Source organism: Mus caroli, unplaced genomic scaffold, assembly GCF_978045245.1.
Source record: "Mus caroli unplaced genomic scaffold, Mus_caroli_1 scaffold_19, whole genome shotgun sequence".
NCBI classification, from domain to species: domain Eukaryota; kingdom Metazoa; phylum Chordata; class Mammalia; order Rodentia; family Muridae; genus Mus; species Mus caroli.
In genome coordinates, this window is record NW_028227274.1 from 48,108,021 (window position 1) to 48,135,677 (window position 27,657).

The 27,657-nt window shown below is 42.4% G+C and overlaps 1 protein-coding gene across 1 annotated transcript in view; it reads left to right on the forward strand.

Annotated features, from left to right (window-relative positions):
* The first annotated feature begins 1,188 nt into the window (after window positions 1-1,188).
* Window positions 1,189-27,657, forward strand: part of Hsd17b4 (hydroxysteroid 17-beta dehydrogenase 4) — a 73,656-nt gene continuing 47,187 nt past the window's right edge. Inside the window, exons 1-8 of the mRNA XM_021150170.3 lie at window positions 1,189-1,380; window positions 3,021-3,074; window positions 15,912-16,019; window positions 18,658-18,717; window positions 20,780-20,801; window positions 20,904-20,950; window positions 22,877-22,961; window positions 24,522-24,709. Coding sequence (XP_021005829.1) covers window positions 1,323-1,380; window positions 3,021-3,074; window positions 15,912-16,019; window positions 18,658-18,717; window positions 20,780-20,801; window positions 20,904-20,950; window positions 22,877-22,961; window positions 24,522-24,709 — 622 coding nt within the window. The 5' untranslated portion in view covers window positions 1,189-1,322. The remainder of the gene's footprint in view (window positions 1,381-3,020; window positions 3,075-15,911; window positions 16,020-18,657; window positions 18,718-20,779; window positions 20,802-20,903; window positions 20,951-22,876; window positions 22,962-24,521; window positions 24,710-27,657) is intronic.

Consider the following 27,657-nt stretch of genomic DNA (forward strand, 5'->3'; position numbering starts at 1 on the left):
GCTCCACTGGAGTGCTAAAACCACATTTCCAGATCCCAGGACTGAAGTTATTGGCTAGGTAACTACCCCAGAATCAACCCTCTCACACATCCAATGGATGACCCACAGAAACCTATTCACTCCACTCAAATTATACCCCCAATTTTCCTCTTCAACATTTTCTCTTCTGTCCTCTTTTAACCCTTCCCAGATCTTTTGTATTTTCTTGCTCATCTCTACTCAAGCCCCCTTAAAAGGACAACGTGTTCTTTCTAACAGTAAATGAATTCTTAACCACCTTCTGGAGTAATCCTGCTCAGAACCATTTTCTGCACTGAAATATGATCTAATTAGCTCGGTTTTGTTTTGTGGCTCCATTCTTTTGCTGCCCCAGCCTAGCTAGTACCTTCCCTCCCTGTATTCCCAAGCCCCCTCAGACTTGCCCAGTCTTTAAGCAGCGCTTGGTCACTTCCTTGGGAAAGTCCTTCTTTTGTCTTCTCTCCAGGGGTACATAGTGTTCCTGTATCTTGCCACCGTCCATTGGTACACTTGCACACTTTTTTCACACGTCCTGTCAGGCTGCAATGCTAGTGAAAGCTAGGCACCACACTATTAATAGCTTCAATACCTCCCTTTGTTCTGTAAGTCTGTAAGTTTGTTTCTAAGACCTGGCTGCTCAATGTTTGTTCAATGAATGACTGACACTGTATGGGTGTTCCCAACACGTGAATACTAAACTCATTTAGCAGCACTTTTTTGTTTGTTTAGTTTTGTTTTTTGTTTTGTCCACTATGTCTGGGGAAGGCAGTTGTGGGGATGGGGATCCAGGATTCTGCATTTTGACAATTTCAGGGTGATTTTCACATAGTAGATCCAGCGGATACACTCTGAGAAGCCTTGATCACTGTGACGGATAACTTTCTTTTTTAGAAGCTATGTCAAAACACCCCTCTAGAACGGAAGCCAAGCACTATTCATCTAGGGCAATGGCTGAACTCAGAACACACTGAATGAATGATGAAGCTGTAGGGAAATATATGAAAGTAGAGTCAGTAATAAGCCATTTAATCACACGGACCTTGGCAAAGCTCTCTTCTGAAAGAATTTCCAAGGCAATTCTCTTGGACAGATATTTTTTTCCACCAAGGAGACTCGTACTGGACTACATTTCCCATGATGCTAAGCCAGTCCCACGCAGGCGCACTTGGAACCACCGGCGCCAGTTTCCCGAGACCGGCAGGTCACTTGTTTGTGTGCCGCCCCTCCTCTCCCCGCCCGCTGTCCCGGTCTCGCCGAGCAGTACTCGGGACACTGCCAGTGTGTGCGTGGTGCAGGCTAGACTCATGGCTTCGCCGCTGAGGTTCGACGGGCGTGTGGTCTTGGTCACCGGCGCCGGGGGAGGTGAGCCTCGCGCTGGGTCAGCGATCCGGATAGTGGGACTGTGGCGCGCAGCTGCGGGATGCGGAGCTGGTGCTGGATCGGGAGGGACTGGCGTGGGCCAGGCACGGAGGGGCACTGGGTACGTCGGCAGGTGCTCCGGGCCCCAAGCCCGGAGGGAGCTTCTAAGGCCCACGTCTTTCCCACGGGAGATGTCAGCAGGCTTGCAGGGTGCACAGCTGAGTAAAGTTCGTCCTCTCTCTTAGTGTGTGGCTATGGATGTGACTTTTGCTGCCTTTGAACGCTTAGGCCTCTGTCAAGTCACACATGAGCTTAAAAGAACTTCTGGGGCCTGGCGTCCCACCCGAGGAATTGTCTTGCCAGCTCCTTGACTTTGAATAGTCAATCGTTGAGTGTTTGTTTGAGAGGGCCACACACCAAAGTTCACTGGAATTGTGGCAAAGGTCACACACTGTGTGTGTGTGTGAAAGGTGAGAGATGGTACAGGGATAAAGTAGGGAGAGAGGAGAACTTGAGAGCAAAGGTATTTCTGAAGTGTGCCAGCCAGTGGGAAAGTTGCCTATCTTTTATGTCTGCATGTCTTTTGTTTCGAGATAGAGAATTGTGATTGAAGCAATACTAATTTTAAAGGACAGAAAATGAAAAAAAACAAAAAACTCACATTCAAGTAGATGCTTTGCAATGAAGTGTCTTCATTAGTTCCACAACAGTTGAATAACCTCTACCCTCAGTTTTCAGGGTATTGAATTAATCCTTTGATTTTGTTACTATTTCGATAGGGTCTTGCTCAAACTGGCTTTTAACTCCTGATCTTCCTCCGTCCATTTGTATATTTATTTGTATATTTATCATTTTATCTTAAAATATAAGTTTTCTATTAAGCTTCCTCATCTAGCAATGAAATGTATCAACTAAAACTGAAGAAAAAAAATTAAAAAGAGTTTAAGCCAGAGAAAAATCTTACACCCTTGGCTGTTAACTTCACAGGTCAGTTCCCCAAACATCATCACTCCTTGCCAGTGTCATAGATTCAGAGTTGAAGTGATTTGCAGTTGACAGTTGCACATTCGAGGTTCAGCGAAGGCTATAGAAATCACTAGACCTTTTAGAATAAGAGAGATTCGGGTTTCAGGCGGGGCTTTGGAAGTCACACCTTTGAGCAGTCATCGGATCTCTGCCAGAGTCCAAGTACCCTAGATTATTAGGGTCCTGAAGTAAAGGGACTGCCGTGCACTGATTAGGAGACCAGGATAAGAAGTTGCCTCTTCGGGCTCTGTTTTTAAATACGGGTATTTGAAGAGAAGCAGCTGTGTGAGCAGCAAGCGCTAGAGAGGTGATACCCTCCCACTTCTGCCTCTAACATGTCCTGATTGCGCTTAGTGGTGACCCCAGTTCACATGCGGTGTTCTAGCAGCCCAGGGAATGGTAGGAAATGGGTGGGAAAACATGGCTTTAACTCGTTTAACTTCTGCAGACAGAAGAGGGCCTGAGTGGAGAGGCTGTTGAGAGTAACACCGGAGGTACCATCTTCTCCTACTGTAACGAATTGTTGACTTATTAATTTAAAATGGGGACCAGGCTTCATGGGCTCAAATAATCATGCTGAGGTCTTTCAACTTTCTGTTTCCCTTGTTTCTCATTAGGATTGGGCCGAGCGTACGCCCTGGCGTTTGCAGAAAGAGGAGCATTAGTCATTGGTAAGTTGCTGTGACTTACTTTTAAACCAGTAGCTGTTAGCAAAAGTACCCTCTGTCCTTCTGGTGCAATTAAGATTTCATTTCATAATTTTTATTTCTGTCAGAAATATTTTTTTTAGTTCAAGGCTACCTTTTTTTCCTTTATAAAGATTGGCTATTTATTTATTTATTTTTTAAGGCAGAATCTTTTTTTAGCCCTGGGTTGTTGAGATTACAGGTGTTTGCCATCATGCCTGGCTTACGTCACTTTCTGAAGTAAATTACTTTTATAGACTTTCTCATGTAAAAAGAATTGATAAAGTGGTATAAATATTCATTGTATGGAAGGAAATTGTTGACTTTAGTCTTGTGGGCGGTTACTCTTTGAGGAACAAGCTTATCTGCTGACGTGGATATTAAATGAGAAGCTCCGGGTAAGGACCTTGGTCAAAAACAGAAATAGTTGAAGTTTGGAGCCAGGAAGCCATCACTATAAGTTACTTTTTTCTTTTTAATTTTTTTTAAAGAACTATTTCAATGGAAAGCTTTTTAAAACTTAAAACGAATGGTGGAGTCAATTATATGTTGATTCTGTGGTGGGGGTCAAGAGTTATTGAAAGCCTCAGCATTGAAGAATATGGAAGGATTCAGTCATCTGCATAGTTAGGATTAGCATCATGTGTTTGGGAGTTGGTGTGGGTACAGGAACCACTTTGTCCACGGTTGGGAATGAATGGATGGTAGAACAGGGGTGTATGCAGGGCAGTGCTCGGGCCTCACGATATTTTATAGCATATTCTGAGAATAAGACTGTTGGCTAGCAGTGGCTTCCTAAGTTTGGACACTGTAATATTTAGCGAGGCTGCATATTTCTTATTGTCAGGTCCTCTTGAGGATGCTTGTGTGCAGGTCTGAAGGCACACACCGTTACTGCTTTCTCTTCATGTGCTATTAAGTTCTCAGTAGTTTACCCTTAGCCTGTTTGTTATGTAAATCCTACTCTCTTTTTGAGTTTACACAGAACTTGTTCAATCTTTCCTAACTCCTAAAGGACTGTAGAGTATTTCCTTGTGCAAAGAAGGCATTTTATTCATTGGGTACATTGCTGACATGGTGTTTGTTGTTGTTGCTTTTTGTTTTGTTTTTTTTTTTTTTTTTGAGGAGGGGCTATATGAGAGGCTCCCTACCCCCTTAGTAAAAACAAAAAACAAAAAACTAAGACATGAAAATATATAACTTCTTTCAAGCCAGGGGCCATGGGGATATTTGTAATCCTAGCACTTATGACATGGAGACCGGAGGATCAAAAGTTCAAGGCCAGCCTTGGCTATACACAGTGTGTTCAAAGCAAGCCTAAGCTACATGAGAACGCCTCTTAAAAACCAAACCAAACCAAACCAAACCAAACCAAACCAAACCAAACCAAACCAAACCAAACCAAACCAAACAAGCAAACAGTACATTGACCACATCCTGGAACCAAACAAAGCCTCCAGAACAACAAGCCAACCAAACGACATTGTGGAGACACCTCCCACCCACCTCAAATCTCAAATCTTATTTCATAAATAATTTCAGAGCAGGGAAGCTTGGGCTCGCCAGTCAGGCTCTTCCTCAGAGCACTAAAGGAAATGCACTGCAGTGGTGTATGAGTCTGTGCATCTGTTCTTGTTCTCCTGTCACCTCTGAATATGTTATATTCAGATGATAAGGGCTTGAGTTCAAAGAGGTCAGAGATACAAAGACAGTATGTCTATTTATTATCTCATTGCCTGGGCTGCTCTGCTATTGCAACAAGTCCTAGTTGAAAGTTCAAGGAGTCTAAATTAAGATAATTAATTGCTCAGCCTGGCAGGAAAGATGGTTTAAGTTAGGTGTTATAGGGCAGGATTCAGTCTTTGTGAAGGTATAGATGGACAGACAGACAGACAGACACACACACACACACTTTAAATTTTGAGACTGTTTGTAGCCCAGCCTGTCCTGGGATTTGTTATTAACCCTGGCTGGCACCCCCTGCAGTCTTTCTGCCTCAACCTCCCAAATGCTGCTGTTACAGGTGTGGGCCACCACACCGGGCTTGACACGGCTGATCTTTTTGAAGGTCATTGCCCTCTTTTCTTTTTCTTTTTCCCATTGATTTATTTAACCCTTTTTTTTTTTTTTTCATTTGTGACTTTCCTGGGAACTTTGTGGGCCAACCAAGGTATTTTTCCTGCCTAAGCAGCACCTTGCTCTTCCTTAGAATTAAAACAAAAACAAAAACAAAAACTAGAGACAATTTGCTTTAAGGCTGCAGTGTACAGCACTAATCTTTTTGTGTTAGTTAATACGTTTTGTTCATTCTGATGATTTGGGTTATCTTGTTTCTGGAAGGTTGATCCATCATATATCCTGTAATTGGCTCAGAGGACAGTAGGAAGTGTAAGACCTCAAGAAATAAAGTAGCTTGTCTGTAATCTAAATCCTTTTATGCTAGATTGTGATGAGTTTACAGTTTTGTAATAGGTTTGTTGAAATGGATGGATGCTCCTTCCTTTGTGACTGTTCATCTGTTCCTGCGCTGTGATCATGTCAGATTAGCTCCTACCTGGAGCATAGCTATTAGGTCAGAGGGGACATAATGTATGCCAGATAGTGTTACACCAACTTGGCATAGTTAAAGTCATCTGAGAGGCTGGAACCTCAATTAAGAAATGCCTCTAGAAGCTTGGGCCTTCTCCACAAGGCTGTAAGGCATTTTTCCCAACCAGCGATTGACGGGGGAAGATCCAGTTCATTGTACGTGTGGTACCTTCGCTAGGCTCATAGTCCTGAGCTCTCTAAGAAAGCTGGCTGAGCCAGCCATGAGGAGTGAGTCAGTAAGCAGCACCTCTCCTTGATCTCTGCATCAGTCCTGCCTTCAAGTTCCTACCCTGTTTGGTCTCTGTCCTGACTTCCTTTGATGATGGACTATAGTGTAGAAGTGTAAGCCAAATAAACCCTTTCTTTCCTACCTTGCTTTTGGTCATGGTGTTTCATCACACCAGTAGGAAGCCTAACTAAGACATGCTGGGTCTACCTGGTGGTTGGCTGCTAAGAAGTGTCATGTTATTTCCACTCCTGTTTCTGTGGCCAAGTCCTTTAGTCAGCTGTGAAGCTAAGGGTGTTGTTAAAGATATGTTCTAATTTCATGATAATACAAAATGCTATGCTTTATATTTCATATAATAAAATACTTGAATATTTAAATTTGGGCATAAGATTTACTTTTGTCTTAGCTAAGGTACAGACTTCATTTCTTTTTTCTTTCTTTCTTTCTTTCTTTTTTTTTTTTTTTTTTCGAGACAGGGTTTCTCTGTATAGCCCTGGCTGTCCTGGAACTCAGTTTGTAGACCAGGCTGGCCTCGAACTCAGAAATCCACCTGCCTCTGCCTCCCAAGTGCTGGGATTAAAGGCGTGCGCCACCACGCCCGGCTAAGACTTCATTTCAAAGCTTGTTTTAAGCCCCGTGTGGTAGCACACGCCTGTAATCGAAGTGTGTCGGACTTATATTCTGACAATCCACATTAGGTTTTGTATAAATGTCACATTGCAGCAGAGGTTTGAACATGTCTGAGGTAGGTGCTGGGAACTGAACAGGGGCTGAAATGTTCCCAGTTCTGTGAGTCATGTCTTAGCTTGAGATCATGAATGTAAGACAGATTGAGGTCTTCTAGCAGGAACTGTAGTTGAAAATTCAGAAAGCTTTATTCCCTTGAACGAAGTTGCACCCTTATGAGCTCCTTTCTGTGCTCTGCTCACACAGTCATAGGTAAACAATCTTCAGCTCCAGTGGGCATCGGTCAGAGCTGTTCAACCCCCCCCCCCCCTGTGTCATTGTGACATCTAGAAGGTAAGTCAATGAGGAAAGTCCATCGAATGCCCTAGAAGCTGGTGAAAGTTCAAATCCTGCCTTTATTGCTTAATTACATCATCTCTTTGTAATCTGTTGGATTTCAGTGCGACTAAAGTGGGTGAAAAATTGATGACCTTTGTAGAGAGAAGAGGCCAGCATTACATTACACCGAGTGCAGGGTACACACTAGAACTCGACTGCATTCATTAGTAAGCATTAATTAACATGAACTCTTTAAAAAATCCTTTTCAAAATTACTTTTTTTTTTTTTTTTAAGCTGGGCAGTGGTGGCGCACGCCTTTAATCCCAGCACTTGGGAGGCAGAGGCAGGTGGATTTCTGAGTTCGAGGCCAGCCTGGTCTACAGAGTGAGTTCCAGGACAGCTAGGACTACACAGAGAAACCCTGTCTCAAAAAACAAAAAAACAAAAAAACAAAAAAACCCAAAAAACAACCCCCAAAAACCCAACCAACCAACCAAAAAAAAAAAAAAAACCAAAATTACTTTTTTTTTTTTTAACATGCAGTGTGTGTGTGTGTGTGTGTGTGTGTGCGCGCGCGTAGGTCAGAGGACAACTTTCAGCAGTTGGTTCTCCCCTTCTACCATGTCGGTGGATCTTGGGGCTTCAACTGAGCTGGCCAGGCACAGCAGCACATGCCTTTACCCGCTGAGCTATGTCAGCAGCTCGAACCCGAGATCTCGTTCACTTAGTGTTACTCTGAGGTCTCATCTTCACCAAGCCGCCGCCACCACAACAGCAGTCTCGGTCCTTGTGCTCATGAGAAAGAGTTCAGATAGTAGAGAGAAAAAAGCCAGAGTGTTTTTCTAACAGTAATAAAGTAAAATTATCCTCCTTAAAAAATCATTTATGTGGGCTGGAGAGATGGCTCAGTGGTTAGGAGCACTGACTGCTCTTCTAGAGGTCCTGAGTTCAATTCCCAGCAACCACACGGTGGCTCACAACCACCTGTTATGGAATCTGATGCCCTCTTCTGGTGTGCCTGAAGAGAGCTACAGTGTACTCACATATATAAAATAAATAAATGAATCTTTAAAAACATCATTTATGTGTTATGGGTGCTCGCTTGCTTATATGGCAGCATATGTGCCAGATGTACAGGAAGTGGAGTTACAGAAGGTTCTGGGACTGACATGTGTGGGTGCTGGGAATCTTGGATCTTCTGGAAGAATAGTCAGTGCTCTTACCCTTTGAGCCATCTTATCTGGCCTGTAAGTACACTCTTGAGTGCGGCAGAGATTCTCCCTGTCTGTGGGTTCTGAATGTACAAATATTAGTCTTCCGCTCCTCATTGGCCCAGCAGGGGCAGCCTGGAGGGGCTGGTCCCTTTCCTGGAATTGGGCAGGGATTTATGGGAGACTCATTTACTCACAATTTATTCTGTTATTAGGTGTGTGATGTGTAAGAATAGATATGAGGTTTAACTATCCAGAGTGTATCTCAGAACGGTAAAGGTGCACTGCACAAGCCTTGTGGGCGCTGGTGGGAAGGAGCTGAGACAGTGTCTCAGGGTCTTTGCTTACTCAGAGCTAGTGGGCAGCCTTGCCAGGTTCTACTGGTGGATACCCATTAGCCCACAGAGTCCACACGTGTACCCTAACCTGTGGAAGCAGCCTGGTGCCTGTATTTAAAACACACATCTCCTATAGATCCTCAAAGAAAGAGACCCATGTTAGGCATCAGTATTCTCGGCAAGTGCAAGCAAATGCTTTGTTTGGTAATCAAGAGTGAGCCGTGATGGAGTGAGCAAGGGAAGCTAAGAGAACACAAGGAGAAAGACCGCGCATGTGGATTCCAGCGTATAACGAGTGACTGCATTTGCAGTGCTGGCTCCTCTCTAGCTCTTTCCGTGAGTGTCACCCACCCAGTTAGGTGAGAAGACCACTGAGTCACGTTACAAGGCCTCTTTCTTACCAGTTAAAAGCCCAGTTTAAAAAAAAAACAAAAAAAAAAACCCAAAAAAACCTGTAAGAAATGTAATAGGCTTAGCATCAGGTGGACCATCTGTTTACCCTGCAGGTATGCATTGAGTGCCAGTTATGAAGCAAGCATTGTCTGCTTGACGGGGCATCCTAGTAGCTTCTGCATAGGACTTTAGGCTCCCTACTTTGTCATTTTTTTTTCTTTTTCGTTTATTTTAAATTGAAAGGAGATTTGCTGTGTAGCTCAGGTTGGCCTTGAACTTGAGATCCTGCTGCTGCCTTAGCCTCACTCCTGCTGGGAGTATAGGCCTGTGCAGCTATGCCCTAAGGCTCCTGTTTTTAGGAAGCTTACGGTGTAGTGACAGGGTAACAAACATAGGTGGAAATATAGTAAATAATGATAGATGCCACAAGGGAAGAAGTTAGGGTGATCAGGATAGAAAATGCTAAGGTAAGGCTCTTGAGGAGGAAGCTCCCAGGAGTGGAGTATGAGGGACTGAGCTTCTGCCAGAGATGTCCTCTGGAGCTGGGGCCCTGAGGTGGAGGCAGGCCTGGAGGGTTTTAAAGTTAGCCGGTGTGTGTGGGGACAGTGCGTCTGGACTGGGGTCGCTGAAGGGAGTTAAAGCTAGAGAGGAGAGCGTAGAACTAGCAGGAGGCTTGACACATAGACCGGTGGGTGGGCTTTTGACCTGGTTCAGATGGGGGAGATGCTGCAGTGTGAGTGGAGAGCTGCATGACCTGGTGTAGGGAGCGCTGTGTCATCCTGGTTGCCGCCTGAGGACTGTATGCCACAGGTTAAGAGTGGAAAGGGAACGGAAGGAAGGTCAGGGAGACTGGGACACAGGTTGGGTGACTGAATATGCTTGGCAATTTTTAAAAATGAAAATAAACAGGAAGTAGAAGGGAAGAGGCCAGCAGGACCCTCTTGTAGTTATGTGGTGGTCTCTCTCCGTCTCTGTGGTCTCTGTCTTCTTCTGTGTGTGTCAGAGGTTAATCCCTCTGGTACCATTTATCAGGAGCAGCTGTCTGTATTGTTTTCTAAGGCAGGCTTTTATTGGCCTGGCGCTCACCAGTTTGACCAGGCTATCTGGCCAGCAGGTTCCTGCCTCTGCTTCCTCCACCCTGGGATCTCGAGTGTACTGCCAGGCTAGGCTCTGGGATGTGTGTTCTGGGGATCAAGCTCAAGTCATCCACGCTTTCAAGGCAAGGAATTTAAAGTCTGAGCTTCACATTCTTCTCCCCTCTGAGAAAAGAGCTCATGTAGCCCAGGCTGGCCTTGAACTTCTGATCTTCCTCCCTCCTTCCTTAAGGAAAGAAAAGTCAAGGATGATTCCAAATATCTGAAAGATTAAGAGTGTTCATCTCCTAAGACAGGAAAGAATGAAGGGGGAGCAGACTGGCGGATAGGAGAGGTTTCTGTTAGATTTGCAGTAGGCAGTGAGAGCAGGATTCTGAGATGGAGGTCAGGGCTAGGTTGAAAACCTGTCTCCCTTCTCTACATTTTTCTTTGCTCTTCCCTGTGTGTCACTGTCACATGTTGCCCAAGCTGGCCTGTGGTCAAGGATAGCCCTCAACCCATGCTCCTTGGTCCTCCACCTCTTGAGTGGTCCATCTCCATTATCTATTCTCTTGGTCTCTGACAGTTGAGTTCTCAAACAGAAATCGGAGTGAGATTTATTTAAACCAGTCAGTGTTGCTCCTCTGCCGTGTGCTGTGAACCTCCCCCTGCACAGGCAGATTGCAGCTCCAAGTACAGATAAGCAGGCAAGAGGTCGGAGGATCAGTCTTAGTCTTGAATTTCTTGTTTTCTTCTCCTTTAAGGAAATGATTGCCTCCTTTCTGGTGAGGAAAGGGAAAATCAGTTAGGCTGCTAAGGCTTGACTGATGGCACTGAAATGAATCCCAGCAGTGGGGTGCTGAGGTGTGGCTTTTGAAGAGGATTAAGTCCAAAGGCTCTACACGCCTGAATAAGATTAGTACCCATCTAAAGGGATTCGGGTTGAAGGGCGCTTTCTTCCCTTGCGGTTCCAATTCTTTCTTCATAGAGCCTTCTTCCACTCGGGAGCGTGCAGCTATGAGGCACCATTACTGAAATAGAGACCAGTCTTCATCATGTAGTAGTCTGGGGGTTTGGGCATTCTAATCACTAGAGCAGTACAGAATAAATTCTGTTTAGTAACTACCCAGTCTTAGCAGCACGAGAGGTCAAGTCAGGAAGCTAGTGAGGTTGGCTTTCAGAGCGGCTCTTCCCCGAGCCCTTCACAAATTTGGATACATTTGTAGCCACTCTAGAAGAGATTCTTTCTGAACCAAGGTGACCGTTATTTTTGTTTTTTTGTTTTTGTTTTTGTTTTTGTTTTTTTGACTAAACTGAGGGAACACTAGAATAGCCAGCCCAGGGTTTCCCTCCATTCTCTGGCTGTCAGGTTGTGTAAGAGGAAGCCCGACAAGGTTGTTGGTAACCATTGGCTGTGCCTTGTATAAGCTTGTCTTTCTCTAAGGTAAGTATGTATATGTGTAAATCACACACACACACACACACACACACACACAGACACACACACACACAGAGAGAGAGAGAGAGAGAGAGAGAGAGAACATACATATAACATCTGGTTAATTTTTCTTTTCTTTGTCTTTTGAAACAGGTATTATTGTCAGATTAACTGCCTCTAAAGAATCGTAAAATGCTAGGGCAAAGGACAGACAGACAGAACGAGAGAAAACCCATTACCAGGAATCATGGCTTTCACAGCACATAGAGTAGTTAGAGATAAACCCAGATCTCCCTCTCAGGTTTGCACAAAGCACTGGAAAACAGTGCTGTGATCCTCAGGAAGCCAAAGATGCACTCAGGTCGGATCTTTCCTTCCCAACATTTTAATGAAAGGATTTATGGTTTGTAAGACATATGAAAAAGAATTAAAACCTTTTAAATATAAGTCACTTGAAAATGTAACAGAGAGGAGCTAGGCATTGGGGTACACACCTTTAATCCAACAGAGGCAGGGCAGACAGGTGGATCTCTGAGTTTGAGGCCAGCCTGGTCTACGGAGTTCCAGGGCAGCCAGAGAAACCCTGCCTCTTAAAAAACACCAAAGCAAACCAAAATAACAACAATAAGACAGCAACAACAAAAACCAACCAACCAAAAAAAAAAAAATACTAGAGACACAGAGACTCAAACCCCAAATAAAGTGTGTTGTTGACAAGAGCAGGCAAAATGGACAGAGATGACTAATGAGAGTTAAGTGTTATTTTACTAGAGCCAAAGAAGTGTGTGTTAAAACAGTGGGCTAGAATTTATGCCTGTTCTTCAGATCCACAGACGTGCTGATAGGCCATGCTGAGAGAAGCAGGGATTCTCTCAGTTAGGAAGCTCTGTCTTTAGAATGACAGCAACTGGATACACTGGATAATTTGGCACTTTTCATTTATTTACCTGTGTATCTGATTACGGAGTACTCGTGTGTGTGTGTGTGTGTGTGTGTGTGTGTGTGACACAGAGAGAGACAGACAGACAGATGATAGAGAGTTTCAAGTGCAGCTTAGAATTCTGTGGATCCACGAGTTTGTAATACAGGTGTTAGCTAATGAAACTCTGAGAGTAGATTTTTAGGAGAACTGCCCTCCAACCCAACCCAACCCAACAAAGAGAACCAAACCTCTACAGCTCTTAATAGCCCAGCTAGCTCACTGATGTATTTAAAATGACAAGAAAAAGGGAAAAATAACTTGTTTAAGAAACAAACACCTTCCAGGGTGTGAGCCAATTTTTTTTTTTTTTTTTTTAAGAGAGGATCTGATGTAGCCCAGGTTGGCCCAGGATTCTCTGTGTATCTAAGGATGACTTTGGAACTCGCTGTCCTGTTTTCTCTATCTCTCATGTGTCAGGATTACAAGCATGTACCAGGCCACCTGCCATTGAAAAGGATTTTTAAATGGAGAATTACAAACATATCACATGCTAGGAACTTGTGGTGGATCCGGCTGAGAACACTCTCCTCAGCTATGACGCCCTTCCCACTCGTGTCATCAACAGGAGGAGTGACTGCTTCATCCTTCTCTGGATCTTCCTCATGCAAACATGCTTGGTTCATTTTTAGTAGAAATGTTTGTTCTTTTTAAAGGCTGAGTAGCTTGTGTGTGACAAAGGAACAAAGTGCTTCTAAACTAAAATTTGCATTTGACATAGTCTGGGTGAATGCATAAACTGTTTTTATCCAGGGGAGCACTTGTCATCTCAAACTCTTAAAAACTGTGGACCTTAAATACATCCGTGTACAGTTGTCAAGAGGTGGGAAGCATACGTTAATATAAGGTCTTTGGTTTGTTACTTTTGCAGTCTGCAACTTTGCCCATGCGTGGGAGTGGCAGCCACGCTACATAGCGCGGGTACCAACAGTTCTTTTTATATTTGAACACAGATAAACTGTTAAATTATTGCTTTTCAGGCCATTCAGCACTTGAATGGGTGTTTCTAGCCTGGTGACGGAAGGAATCAGTTTAGTCCTGCTTAATGCTGCATCCTTTGTCTCAGCCTTAGTGATCTTCAGTGTTTGTGTTTAGCTGCACTTTGTGACATCTCCACTTGGGGGCAGTGCTTCATCACACAGTGGAACAATTCTCTCCACTCAAATGCTCTGTTTGCCTGTTAGGTCTTGGAAGTTCTTGTGCTGTTTTACATTATTTTTTTAAAGGAGGAGGAAAGGGTAGAGGGAGTGGTGTAATTATATTTTAGTTGAAATTTAAAATTAATGTAAAAAACAATCATTAAAACTTTTGCTTGTATTTAAATTTTTATTATGTTTAACTAGTTTTTTTTGTCATTTCAATAATTGCATGGGAATGAACAGTTAATAGAATTCAGATTTTGAAAATCATCTTTCTTTCCATGCCTTGAAGGATACTGTAAACCTGTTTATTATTTGTGTCTTTACAGAGCGTTTTAATTTTCAGTAATACTGGTAATATTACTTGATTAGGAAAACATTCCTGCATAAATTTAGGAAAACTCATTTATTTCAAAAAGAACAAAAGAAAACGTTAGCGGAAACACATTTATCCTGACTGCTTTTACATGTGACTAGGTGTTGGCCTTTTCAGTCTGTCATCCCATCCCTTTATCTCCTTAGTCATACACTACCATCGAACCCTCACTAAGGAATGCTTTTCTAAAGAAAAAAAAAACAAACCCCAAAACCGAAACAAAACTCATCAATATTAATTGTACTGTGTAACCTCTTGCCATTTGTAATTAGTAATTTATTAGGGTGATATTCCTCACAGTCATGTGCTAGGTCTACAAAATGACCCTTTCACACACAAACTTTGCCCCAAATATTTGTCCTGAGTTTTGTTTCTTTAAGTTACATGGCACCGATCTGCTTGTGTCCTTAGTGGTTGGATGCTGTTCATACAACTTGCCCTGCACTACTGTGCCACTTGAGTTTGTCATCTGTCCCTAGTGTTTGGTGACTTTGGCTTTGCTGTGTACTTCATGCTAATGTCTGACGACATTATTCACTTCACTTTCAGTAAATTAGAAACTGAGGTGGGCACCCTTGCCATTCGCTACAGGTGGCACTGAAGAGTTCTCTGCAGACAGTCAATGTATAACAGTGCTAGCAGTTGTATAATTGAGTATATGGGGATCTTGTATGTTTTCTTGTTAAAAACAATGAAATCATGGTATAAGCTAGTGACTGAAAATTACTAGTTTCATTTATAATCTGTGATCTCTTTTAATAGATATTTTCCTGAATTCTAGATTATGACATTGTGTTTTGGGACAATTTACAAGTGTTCTTCTCTGCCTCATGGTTTAATATCACACCACACACACACACACACACACACACACACACACACGCACACACGCACACACTAAATACTGGGTTTTTATTTTGGACTGGGGAAGTTACTTTATAGTATATAATCTTTACAAACTTTATTGCAGTAAGAACACAATGTGAGAGCTACCTTCAGTTTTAAGCTTACTATTACTATAGGCACTGTGTTATATAGTAAGTCTGTGTAAGTATTTATTTTATAGTTGAAACTTTAGGCCTGTTAAAACTCCCCAGGTCCGCTTTCTCCCAGTTTGTGGCAACCATCTTTCTCTTCTGTAAGTCTGTGAATCTGACTATTCCCAAAGCCACACAAAAGGGGAACCGACTGGTATTTGTCCTATTCTGGTTGTTTTACTTCCCCTGGCATAGCATGCCAGGGTTTACCCTCCACCCATTGCCCGCCGTGGACATTGGGCTGGTTCTGTACTTCAATGGCAGTGCTGGCGGCTCTACAGTGTTTGCAGAGAATTTCTATTGCTTTTTCTTTTGATTTTAGTTCTTTTGGCTAAGTGATTTCAAAGGGATTGCTTATAATTTCCTTTTTGATTTTTGATTTTGTTAATTGCACATATTCATGAGGTTCAGCTTGCCATGTCATATGTGCACACAGCATGCATCCGTCATGGCTACTCTCCACCTTTCTCCTACACCTGCTCCCCACCGCCCTTCTCTATCCCTAGGTCAGTAGGTCATTTTAAAGCACACTTCTTTGTTTATTTGTCTTAAAGTTTCCAGAAACCCCAAAAGGCATTGCTTCCTTGTGTATTTATTTTTGAGGCGTGTTTTCGCACACCTTTGCCCGCTCGCCCCTCATCTCTCCTGTGAAGGGTTAAGTCACACCCCTCATTTCTCCCGTGAAGGGTTAAGTCACATCCTTTACATTCCAAAAGAGGAAAAGAAGAGTGAAAGTAAAAACATTCATGACCTGAACCTTTGGTATTTTTGCTGTTTGTATCTGTGTTGAAAACTTTATTTTCTTGGTGCTGGAGATAAACCTGGGCTTGTACGTGTGAGGCAGAAGAGGGGCCTGTTTTGGTAACAGGTGCTTTACCTCGTGTTTGGTAAGATTGGTGATCACGTAGGTGGGAAGTGGGCAGGAGATTGAAGAACGACATCACTAATTTGAATTTTCTATCTAACATACTTGGGAGGTGGGAAAGATTAATTGCTTGTTTTTTTGCCTTGCAGTGAACGACTTAGGAGGGGACTTCAAAGGAGTTGGTAAAGGCTCTTCTGCTGCTGACAAGGTTGTGGCAGAGATAAGAAGGAAAGGCGGGAAAGCAGTGGCCAATTACGGTATTTGACAAACGTAGATTGTTTCCTTCCCTTCTGCTAATAAAGATCGCTTGCTTTGGTAATCCTGGAGAAATAACTCAGCATTATACTGAATCTATGATGAAATTAGATTTTATCTAAGTCTACCAAGCCTTTTGACAGCATACTTTATATCACATGGGAGAAATGGCTAAGCTTTTGATGTAGCTGACTTCCCAAACCGTTCTGATACTTAAACTGTTAGAGGTGTGGCTGTGTTGTGAACTCAAGGTCTCACACACCTCCATGGCATCTCCTTTAATTCTTCTTAGTGTTTTAAAAGATCCTCACAGTCTGCCGTGCGAAGTGATGAGTGGCCTTCTCTGTGTTGGCTCCCATGTCCTACTGCAGTCGCTACTGTATGTGGCCTTAGCTTTGCAAAAACTCAAGGGTCAAATTAGATGTTAAATACATTATGAAAACCCTGCAATTACAGCTTTCACGATTTGGTCTGTTGTTCTAGTAGTGTTGGGAAGAGCTTGGTTGCCTAGATTTACACTTCAAGCTCGTGGCTGCTGACTTTCCCTGGAGCTAGGCTGTAGGAGCTTGGTTTCATTTTGACAGCTTCCAGGGAGTGAACTAGGCTATCTATGGTCCATAGTATGTGAGGGAGTGTTAAGATGCTAATGGGATGTTTGATATCTCCCCCCTCCCCCCCGTATTGGTGATTTAGAAAAAAGTGTTTCAATCTTTTCCTTTCAACCCTAGAGCATGGTTCTCAACGTGGGTCACAATCCCTTTGAAGCTCAAATGACCCTTTCACAGGGGTTGCACATTACAATTCATAACACAGTTATGAAGAAGCAATGATAATGATTCTATGGTGGGGGAGGTCACCACAACATGAGTATTAAAAGGCCGCAGCATCAGGAAGGTTGAGAACCACTGTCCTAGAGCCTTAAAGACTTACAAGGAGAGAAACCGCAGGCTCCTCCCTTTTGCAGCTCTCATTTGCATAGTCTGCCAATCATCAGGACAACAGCCCCTCCAGCTTTTCCAAGTGCTCAGGCTTTTCTGGGTTAGAATCTCAGCAGCCATTGGAAGTGCCTGGGCGGGCGAGGCTCAGAAAGCTCCCAGTGGCTGCTGCAGCTGGTACAGCCCCCATGAGCTCATCTGTAGGGAGCTCACAGCCTTACTCAGGAAGTCTGCATTTTCAGCCGTCCAGACACTGAACACTGATGATGAGAACATCTGAACTGCAAGTGCTCCACAGCCTAAAGCTTGCTGAGCGCTACCATGGTGTCAGACAGGTGGGACAGTGCACAGGTGACCTCACCTGACAGAGTAGCCAGTCCTGAAACAGGGATAGACATGAAATTACCTTCAGGTGTGAGTGTGAGGCAAGCAGGGCATGTGAAGAAATAGTTTGCAAAGAGTCGGGTTACTGCCACAAAACAGATCATTCTATGGAGGCAGATACTCCAAAAGTTGAGGAAAAAATGATCAGAAATACTAACGGGTCCAAGAATTTTGGAAAATGGCTAACATACACACACACACACACACACACACAACCAAACCAACCAACCAAATAAAAAACCAAAAACCCTAGTGTTTCAGGTTGGCCTGAGAACTCAAGATATTTCTCCCCTCAACTCTACCCAATTCCGTGATTACAGAGGTGTGCTGTAGCACTTGGCCTCAACCTGAATCTCTTACCAAGGACCGTATGGATCCCATGGGTCCTGGGGAAGAGGTTGCCATTGTTCCTGGGTCTCTTAGAAGAGTTGACACTTCCTGGGTCCTGTGGAAGGGATTGATGGTCTGTCCTGGGTTTTCCCTTGTGAGTGAAGAGCTTATAGCGCAGGCAGTGGTGATGGACAGCAGCAGGCAGAGCCCGCCTTGGAGCTCACCAGCTGAATATGTGAACCCATACCATTTGCTGTACTTTTTGTAGTTAATACTGCAAAACTGGTGGCTATGTAATAATGCATATGCTTATATAGATCAAATGTGCTCCTCCATCTCTCCCACCTCTTAATTTTCCATTAAGGTGCAATGTTTGTGTTGCCATGTAAAATTAAATACAGATTAAGTTGAACTAGGTACTTGCCTGCTATGCTGGCCACACTGTTCCCCACTCAGTACCCACATGATTATTGGTTGCTGTTTGTACAATGGTGGAAAACAGGGCCTTTTCAAGTTCATGGGGAGTATAAACATTTAATTAATATGTAATTACTTCACCCCTTCCCGTTCTCAGAAGCAGTTTTCATTGGACAGCACTCCTCTAGTAGTCTTTGTCAGAATTGTTTGTTTGTTTGTTTTGTTGTTGTTTTTCTCTCTGTGTAGCCGTGGGTGTCCTGAAACTCCATCTGTAGACTAGGCTGGCTTTGAACACACAAAGATCCTTCTGCTTCTGCCTCCCAAGTACTGGGATTAAAGTCTTGTCTCAGCATTTCTTATTCATTCCATTCTACCCTTATTTTGCTGGTTAATAAACTGTCTGACATGAAAGTTTCTTTGGTAATACTACACTCTGTCGATTGCTTTGCTAGACTCCGTTGACTGCTGTGTGCCTTTTTTGAATCCATTCTGTCGGGTGGTCGTATCTCTCATGTGCCACAGGAAATGATTGTGTGGGAGGTCATCGACATTTTGTCTTCCTTGTTCTTCTCAGATTCAGTTGAAGCAGGCGAGAAGCTTGTGAAGACAGCACTGGACACATTTGGCAGAATAGGTGATGTTTTCTTTCACTTATGGCTTCTCTAAGGTTCCTTTCTGTTTCTGTGGTAAAATATCCCCAGGAACAAACAAGTGAGGAAGAGGGGGATTGAGTTTGACTTGCAAGGCTAGGATACAGGCTGTCATCGTGGGGAAGTTTGGACAGGAATTCAGAATACCAGTTACATCATGAAATAGCCCTCCACAGCCATGGCTACGGATGAACTTCCTGTAGACAGTCCTTCCGTGAGCCTGTCTTCCCTGTGAGTGTAGGTCGGGTCAAGTTCACAATCAAAGCTATCGGTAACATGATTACATGATACTAATGAGGCCCTTGTTAGCTTCCTCATGGAATATTTTTGAATTGACATCTGTTTAACAAACAAATCTCTTTTTCCAATTAGATTTTTGGGTTTGTTGTATAATTCAAATATTTTATTTAACTGATTTTATTTCGTGATGGAATTGAGGTGATGATCTTATTGCCATACACATATCTAGGTAATTTTTGAGTTTTTGCATCTTAGGTGATTAAAAAATTTTGTCAGCATAAGCTCTTTGCCCTTTTTAATGATAATTCAATTAAATCTCAAAAACACTTCTGACATAAATCAGTATTTTGGCACTAATGGACCCAGTGTATTTTTTTTAAATGATGATTTGATGTCTTATAAATTTAGAAGAAATATATATGATAAGTGTCTTAGGATTTTTATTGCAGTTGTGAAATACCATGATCAAAAAGCTAGTTGGGGAGGAAAGGGTTTATTTGGCTTACACTTCCATATCACTGTTCATTACTGAAGGAAATCAGGACAGAGACTCAAACAGGGCAGTAACCTGGAGGCAGGAGCTGATGCAGAGGCTATGGAGGGGTGCTGCTTACTGGCTTGCTCCTCATGGTTTGCTCAGCCTGTTTTCTTACAGAACCTAGGACCACGAGCTCAGGAAAGGTACCACCTACAGTGGGCTGGACCCTCCCCCATCAATCACTAATTAAGAAAATGCCCCACTGGCTTGACTACAACTTGAATTTATAGAAGCCTTTTCTTTATTGGGTTCTCTTCTCTCAGAAGACTTTAGCTTGTATCGAGTTCACATAAAACTACCTGGCACAATAGGGCTCTTCATTTTAGAGATGTACTCTTGGCCCTTCGTCTCTAACTCCTCCTCCTGGTTTAGTCTGAGACATTGTTATTAAAATCAATCATTGCAAGAGGGAAACAGGCCTGTGTGTTTCCCGTCTGGACAGCACTACTGTTTGTGTGTTGAGCGTATCCCTCCCTTGTTTAGTTCAACATATTTGTTCTAGTTTGTTGAGTCATAAGAGCCATGGTCACATGCCGTCTGACAGGGGCAGAAAGCAGAGTGTGACCACAGAGGAGGGAGATTGCCACAGGATTGCAGGGGTTGGGTCTTTAAAAACTTCACTTTCTGTGCATAGTGAGATTACAACGACTTATCAAATAGAATATTAGTTTATGGCCTCAGTGGGTTTGTTTGAAATTCCTAGTTTATTTCATTTTATTTTATTTTTGAAACAGGGTCTCATGTAGTACAGGCCATCCCACACTGTGTAGTGGAGGCTGGCTCTCTTTTCATGAGCCTCCTGCCCTCCCTTCTCAAGTGACTGAGTTGCAGGCCTGAGTTCTTATGCTTACTTTAGGGCTTCCTGAATTTTTGATCTTTTTACTGTTGAGGAGCAATGAGAGAACTTTTTAACTTTCTGAGAGAATTTTGAAGTTAAGTACAAGATGGCTTATAGTACTCAAGACTCAAGAGGGTGTAAGCGCTAGCTTTTTGAGCTACAAGACTTTGGGTTGAAGAAAGGAGATTCAGATTTTAAAGTCTGAGAGGAAGGTATGACCTGATGATCACGTGTTTTTGTAAGTTAGTTGTTTTTCCTTTGTTTATTTATTTTGCTATAGGTACTCAAATTTTGTTTTGATAGCATTCTTATTGTATGTAGTTTTTCTGGGGGACTTTTAAAAAGTTTTAAAATAAATGTAAGTTGTAAGTAAGTGCAAATTAATGTGCATACTTTCCTTTATGTAACTTGGATCTTTTTCATATTGTAGACGTTGTGGTCAACAATGCTGGGTGAGTCTTTCTGTGTTCTCATTTGGAGTAGAGTCACACTATTGTGTTCACCGTTGTGCATTTCCCTTCCACTCTGACCATTCTGTATGATCAATGTTTTAGAATCCTGAGGGACCGGTCCTTCTCCAGGATAAGTGATGAAGACTGGGGTAAGATGTTTTCTTGCTTCTTTGGAACATAACCATTTTGTCTTTTAGTATTTCATTAATTTATACTATTAAGGAAATACTTTGTATTTGCTACTGTTAATATGAATGAATTTACTTTATTAAAAATGACTTATATAGTTAGAAGTATCCTATTTTAAACATTTGTTAAAAAATAGTTAAGTCATTTGTGGAAGTTCTTGAAAACAATATTGTTTCTTAGTATTAACTCTTTCTAGTAGCTTTTACCATATTTTATCTAGCTCTGTCTCTGCTTCTGTGTGTGTGTGTATGTGTGTATTCGTGTGTGTGTGAGTGTGTGTGTGTGTGTGTATGTGTGTATTTGTGTGTGTGTGAGTGTGTGTGTGTGAGTGTGTGTGTGTGTGAGTGTGTGTGTGCGTGTGTGTGTGTGTATGTGAGTGTGTGTGTGAGTGAGTGTGTGTGTGTGTGTGTGTGTGTGTGTGTGTGTTTTCCCCATGAGAAGAGCAGGATGCAGAAGATCCCTGGATGTTAATCTGAAGTGTTCAATAAATAGGAAATATTTCTCATTTTCCTTCCCTGTGTTACAAAGGTTGAGTTTATACAACAATGAAAGCCCATTTGTAGTTTGATTTTCTTTTGTTCCTGTTTATGGTCATCAAAAGTAAACAAACCAGTTTACTGCCAGAGAATGGCAGGCATAGCTGCTGAGGTGGGATTATTCCATCATTGCTAAGATGAAGTTTAGCTTCTGTGCCTAGGACTTTTGGAAGAGGCACAATGTCCTGGTGCCTGAGAATTAAGCAAAGGAAAACTTTTAGCTCTTCCCCTGGGGCAGCTGTGATAGGAAGCTGAGAACAAAGATCCAAACGATGAGGCTCCATCCTGCCCAGTCCCCCACTCCTTATCACCCATCTCTCCTGCCTTAGTTTTGCATTTACCCTGCCTTCACCTAGAATTTGTATGGAAACTTTGTTTTTGTTTTTTTTTTTTGTTTTTTTTTTTTTAATTCCTTAATGAAACCAAATGAGTAAGAATGGCCAAAAATGGGACAGCTCTCAATCCAGGGTTGTTTTGTAGTGTTCTTCAGGTGGGTCATTCATTGCTTTGAAGTCCTTAAAAGTAGGCTTTTTAACTCATTTGAAAGTCTTGGCAAAAATAGAGGTAACAGTGAGAATTTTATAGATATTTCCTGATAATGAGCTATGTAGTCTAACTATGATTTGTTATTTTGAGTATAAGTTGTATATGTCAAATTCATGAGGATCTATTTAGATATTTGCTTTTAATGCATGTTTGTCAGTTCATGTATGTGTGGGATGGGCATGCACATACATTTATATGCCAGAGACAGGTTGTTGTCCTGAGGAATGCCACCTAACTCCTTTGAGATAGGGCCTCTTATTGGTCTGGAGCTCACTAGTTGGACTAGACTTGTTGGTAGCCGTCTTTGCCTTACCAGCACTGGGATTACACACATTACTACCATGGCTTCTGGGACGCTAACTCGGGTTCTTATGCTTGTGTGACAAGCACTTTGCCAGATGAGCTAAATCTCTCCAGGTACTTATTTAAAGGAGGCTGGTCTCAAGTTGCTTTGTGTCAGATTGTGTTGCTGGGTGCACATGCAAGTGGAGATGTGAAAAGATGGCACTGTCTCCCTTTTGGGTTATATTGGCATTTTTAGCTTGAGTGGACATTAATTAAATACAATATCATGTTTAGATTAATGTAAGGATTATAATAATTTTATAAATTATAGGAAAGCTCATAGGTATGGGTATGAGTTGTTGATTGGTAGCATAATTGTAGCAAAAGCAAAAGTGGTTACCTGGGTGTGACAGTAGATGGTTAGGAATGTCCCATACAAAATGAACATGTTTGTGTAAGTTTATTCTAAGACACACCTAGCTTTTGACAAACACATAATGAAAACAATGTCTTTTTCAGATATAATCCATAGAGTTCATTTGCGGGGCTCCTTCCAAGTGACCCGGGCAGCGTGGGACCATATGAAGAAACAGAATTATGGAAGGTAGAGTTGCCTGCAGTCAGCAGAGAGGATATTTGCACACAGTGTTATTCACGGGTGTATGGTGCCAGGACAAGTAGTCTCATACATCTGCAGGCTTCAGAGTACAGTGTAGTGCACATTCACCAGCTTTTATTCTTCTTTTACCACATGCTTTTCATCGTCAATACATTTCCCGTGAACCTTTATCACGTTTTTTTGTGTGACCCTGTTCTTGAGGAGACAAAATGTGAATCTATGTCTATTCATCCCAGATGGGGAACCAACAACAGACAACAGTACAGACATCACCAGAGTTCAGCTTAGCAAAACAAAGTAATGAGCTTTATTGGCATTAGATACAGGAATGTGGGTGAGGGGCTACTAAAAAGAGCAGCAATGACTCAAAGACAGCTGCATCACCAAAGTTCCCCCTCTGCATGCATGGTTGACAGGCCGCAAAAACTGGACACTGGGAGCTCACCGCACAGCCTACAGGAAGCTCAACTCATTCGAGAGCATCTTCTTAGGTGCCTCAGTGAATCTGAGTCTTTTCTAGACAGCTCACTTTGGCTGAGACTGTGTTTTAGCAGCTGTCCTTACAACTTATATAACCTTTGGGAGGGAGGGGTCTAGTGAATCCTGTTGGTTTCAGGGACTTCCTGAAGTCTTTGGGTAATTTACTTACTGAGCTTAGTGAGCTCCCCCATAGCACAGAATGTTTTACCTTCCCTTAGAACATCCTGTTGTTTGACCCCTGTAATCATCCTGTGGCTTCATGAACTTCCTCTAAAGGCAGAAGATTTTGATTTTATAGGAAACTACTACACAACAACTTTAGAAAGCAGTGTAGGCACTGAAGATTGTTATTTGGAGTGCCCAGCAACCAGATGGACAGAGAGATGAGTGGCCACTTCTCATGCTAGCCCACCATGGGCGAGTCTTTGTAAACTGTTTGGAATCAGGAGTTCTCTTTATTGGTGCACAAGTGTCACTCATTTATACTTACATTTATACTGTCCTCCGTGTGTCAGGGTCAGCCCTGCAGTTTAGGTTTCCGACGGTTGTAGAAGCAAGTTGTTAATAATGCTGATTTTTTGAGACTCCATTTTATCTCTATCTTCAAAGTTCTGAAAGTCAGTGATGTGATTTATTTTGTTTGTTGTTCTAAGTGGAGTGAGATTGTGTCAGGTTATATGATGGCATTTAGTATTATTCAGAAATGAAACAGCAAAGTGATGACTACTGAAGAATTACAACTGTTTAACATAATATTTTCTTGCTAAAATATTAATTTACATGTTCCTAGTTTATAAATACTGTTGTCTTTGGCAAATAGTGTATAAACATTGTTAAATTTAAATCCACCTGGCTCTCATCAGAGATTCTTTCTATGTACGTACATTCTATAGTTGAGTTTTGAACCATCACTTTTATATCACCGTTATTCTAACTGTATGTATGATTCATGGCTCTGAGAAGTGAAGCGGGTGTACAGAGGTGACAGGCACCGCAGCATCAGAACAGCTAGGGTTGCAGTGTCGGCAGCACAGGCAGAGATGATGTTGGTGTTGTTTTTTTTAGAATCCTTATGACTTCCTCAGCTTCTGGAATATATGGCAACTTTGGCCAGGCGAATTATGGCGCTGCAAAGCTGGGCATTCTGGGTCTCTGCAATACTCTCGCCATTGAAGGCAGGAAGAACAACATTCATTGTAACACCATTGCCCCTAGCGCTGGGTCACGAATGACAGAGACTGTGTTGCCGGAAGGTGAGTGTGTTAGAGTCTGCCACACTGTGTAGAAAGTGAGTGTGTTAGAGTCTGTCACACTGTGTTTGGAAGAAGCTTTGCAAAAGGATTTAATTTTCTGAATGCTTAAAAAAAATTTCTTTCTAATTTCAAAGGCATTTTATGTAATTTATGGTTGCTCCTGAAAAACTTAAGAGTACAATAGAAACTACAGGACATGACCATTAATTTTCCCTTTTGGAAGTAAACTTTCATCCCTTTTCTCTGCATATCTAGATATACACACGTATTTCTGTAGACAGGGTACTAACATTCTTACTATTTTATAATAAGTACAACACATTTATAATAGGTTACTTATCTAGATCATATAAAGCACAATATGAAATGCATAGCATAAATATGGAATGTAACATACTTTATTTTTGGAGCAATTTTGCTTTATGGAAGCTTTGTAGAACAATTGGTTAGAGCACAGAGAGTTCTCATGCATGTTCCTTTCCTGGGCTCCTCTAACATGCGTGCTGTCTTGTTATAACTGATGAAGTGATACTGATTTACTGTTGTTAACCAAGGTGTATAGTTGCATTAGGACTCACTTTGTCCTATACAACTGTAAGACTTCTTACAAATGCATGCCCTCATGTGTCCACTCTTACAGAATCATACAGAGCTCACCAGTGCTGCAATTACTCCTTCCCCTTTCCTTCTGGATGGGGAAACTCGTGTATTGTTTGGATGTAGTCCACAGTGTGGGAGCACCACTGTTTGTTTATTAACTTACCTACGAGGGCATCTTGGTTGCTTCTGGTTTTGTTCGTTTGTTTGATTTTGCTTGTTTTATTTTATTGTTGTAATAAAGCTACTGTGCTTGCGAGTTTTTATGTTAATTTGGCACAGGCTAGAGTCATTTGGGAAGAGAGAAACTCAATTGAGAAAATGCCCCCCACCACATTGGCTTGTAGGGCATTTCTGACTGGATTGATGGTGGTGGACATGTCATGTGGTACATCCCTGGGCACATTGTTCTGGATGGTGTACGAAAGTAGGGTGAACAAACCATGAGGAATAAGTACGCCTCCTTGGTCTCTGCATCTGTTCCTGCTTCAGGGTTTCTGCCATGAGTCCCTCCCCTGCATTCCCTAGAGGAAGAAATAAGCTCCTTTCTACCCAAATTTATTCTGGTCATTTTTTTTATCCTAGGAATAGGAACCCTAAGAAGATAGGTACCAATAATTCACATCTAAGTTTCATATGGACATAAATTTCTAATTTTTGAGAAAATACTAAGAAATGTGATTATTGGATAGTTTGCAAGACTATTTTATCTGTGTAAGAAACTATTGCATGGTCTTTCACAATGTCTTCATCATTTGCATTTCCACCAGCACTGACTTAGAATTCCTGTGCTATATCTTGCCAGCATTTGGCAAATCAAAATAGAACCTTAGTCTTTTTAATAGTTAGCTAGTGAGATGACGTTACTATTTTAATTTGAGATCCTTTGATGACACATGATGCTGGGCATTTTCTTACAATGCTGTTGCACTTATTTCCTTCGGTGAAGTATCTTTTGATTGGCTATTTATTATTATTCTGGGTGTGCCCATGGTGTTTGCCTATGGGTACATGTTATGCAATGCATGTGGAGGTCAGAGGTTAACTGTGACATTGGTTTTCTTATTCCACCCTTGCCTGGCTCTGTGGATTAAACTAAGATCACCAGATAGGATCTTGATTTGTAGCCTAAACTGGCTTCACACTTTATAGCTTGCTTCCACCTCCTGAATTGCACCTTCATTCTTAGCTTGAGTTGGTTCCTTTTTTGAGTTTTAAGTATTTGTATATTTTGGAAACATCTTTAGCAAATATATTTCCCACCATGTGTGGCTTGCCTCCCACTCTTGTTTGTTTTTTCTTCCCTTAGATTTTTTCCCTTTTTTCCTTTTACTTAATCTTCTCTCATACATTACTTTGCAACTGCAGTTTTCTCTCCCTCCACTCTTCTCAGCTCCCTCCCCCGGATCCAGTCTGTGCTCCTCTGTTTCTCTTCAGCAGGCCTCCCAGGGATATCAACCAAACATTGTATAACGAGTTACAGTAGGACGAGGCACACACCCTCACACCAAGTCTGGATGAAGCAAGCCAGTAGGAGGAAAAGGGTCCAAGGAGCAGGCCAAAGAGTCAGATACCCCCCACTTCCACTGTTAGGTGTCCTACAAAAATCCCAAGCTACACAACCATGACATATATGCAGAGGACATGACACAGACCCATGCAGGCTCCGTATTGTCACTTCAGTCTCTGTGATCGCCCATACAGGTTTCCTTGAGGTCCACCCAGTGTTTGGCTATGGGTTTCTGCATCTGATCCAGTCAGCTGATGACCACTGGTTTAGGCATGGATCTATGACATTATCAGAATATCATTAGGAATCATGTCATTGACTTTTTTTTCTGTTTAGTTGTGTTTGGGTCTACCTTGGGTCTCTGAGCCATCCAGCTTCTAGTTCCTGCCACCTGGGCATTGTCAGGCATGGATTCCCTCTTGTGGAATGGGCCACAAGTTAGACTAGTCATTGGTTGGCCACTCCCACAAGTTCTCAGACATCATTGCCCCAGCACATCTTGCAGGCAGGACAGGTTATAGATTGAAGGTTTTGTGACTGGGTTGGTGTCTCAGTCCTACCACTTGCCTTGCCTGGTTGCAGAAGATCGCCCATTCAGGCGCTGTATCCTCCATCATCCTCATAGACTCCAGGAAGTTTCAACTGCACTAAGTTCCCTCCCCCAAGTCCAGTCATCTCTTGTTTCTCCTCATACTCTCTCCCTCCATCCCTTTGCCACCTGATCACCATCTGACCCCAAGTTCACCTGAAGAATCTATTCTATTTTCCCTTCCCAGGGAGATCCATTCCCCCTCCCTCCAGACCCTTCATGTTGCTTAGCCTCTGGGTCTGTGAACTGTAG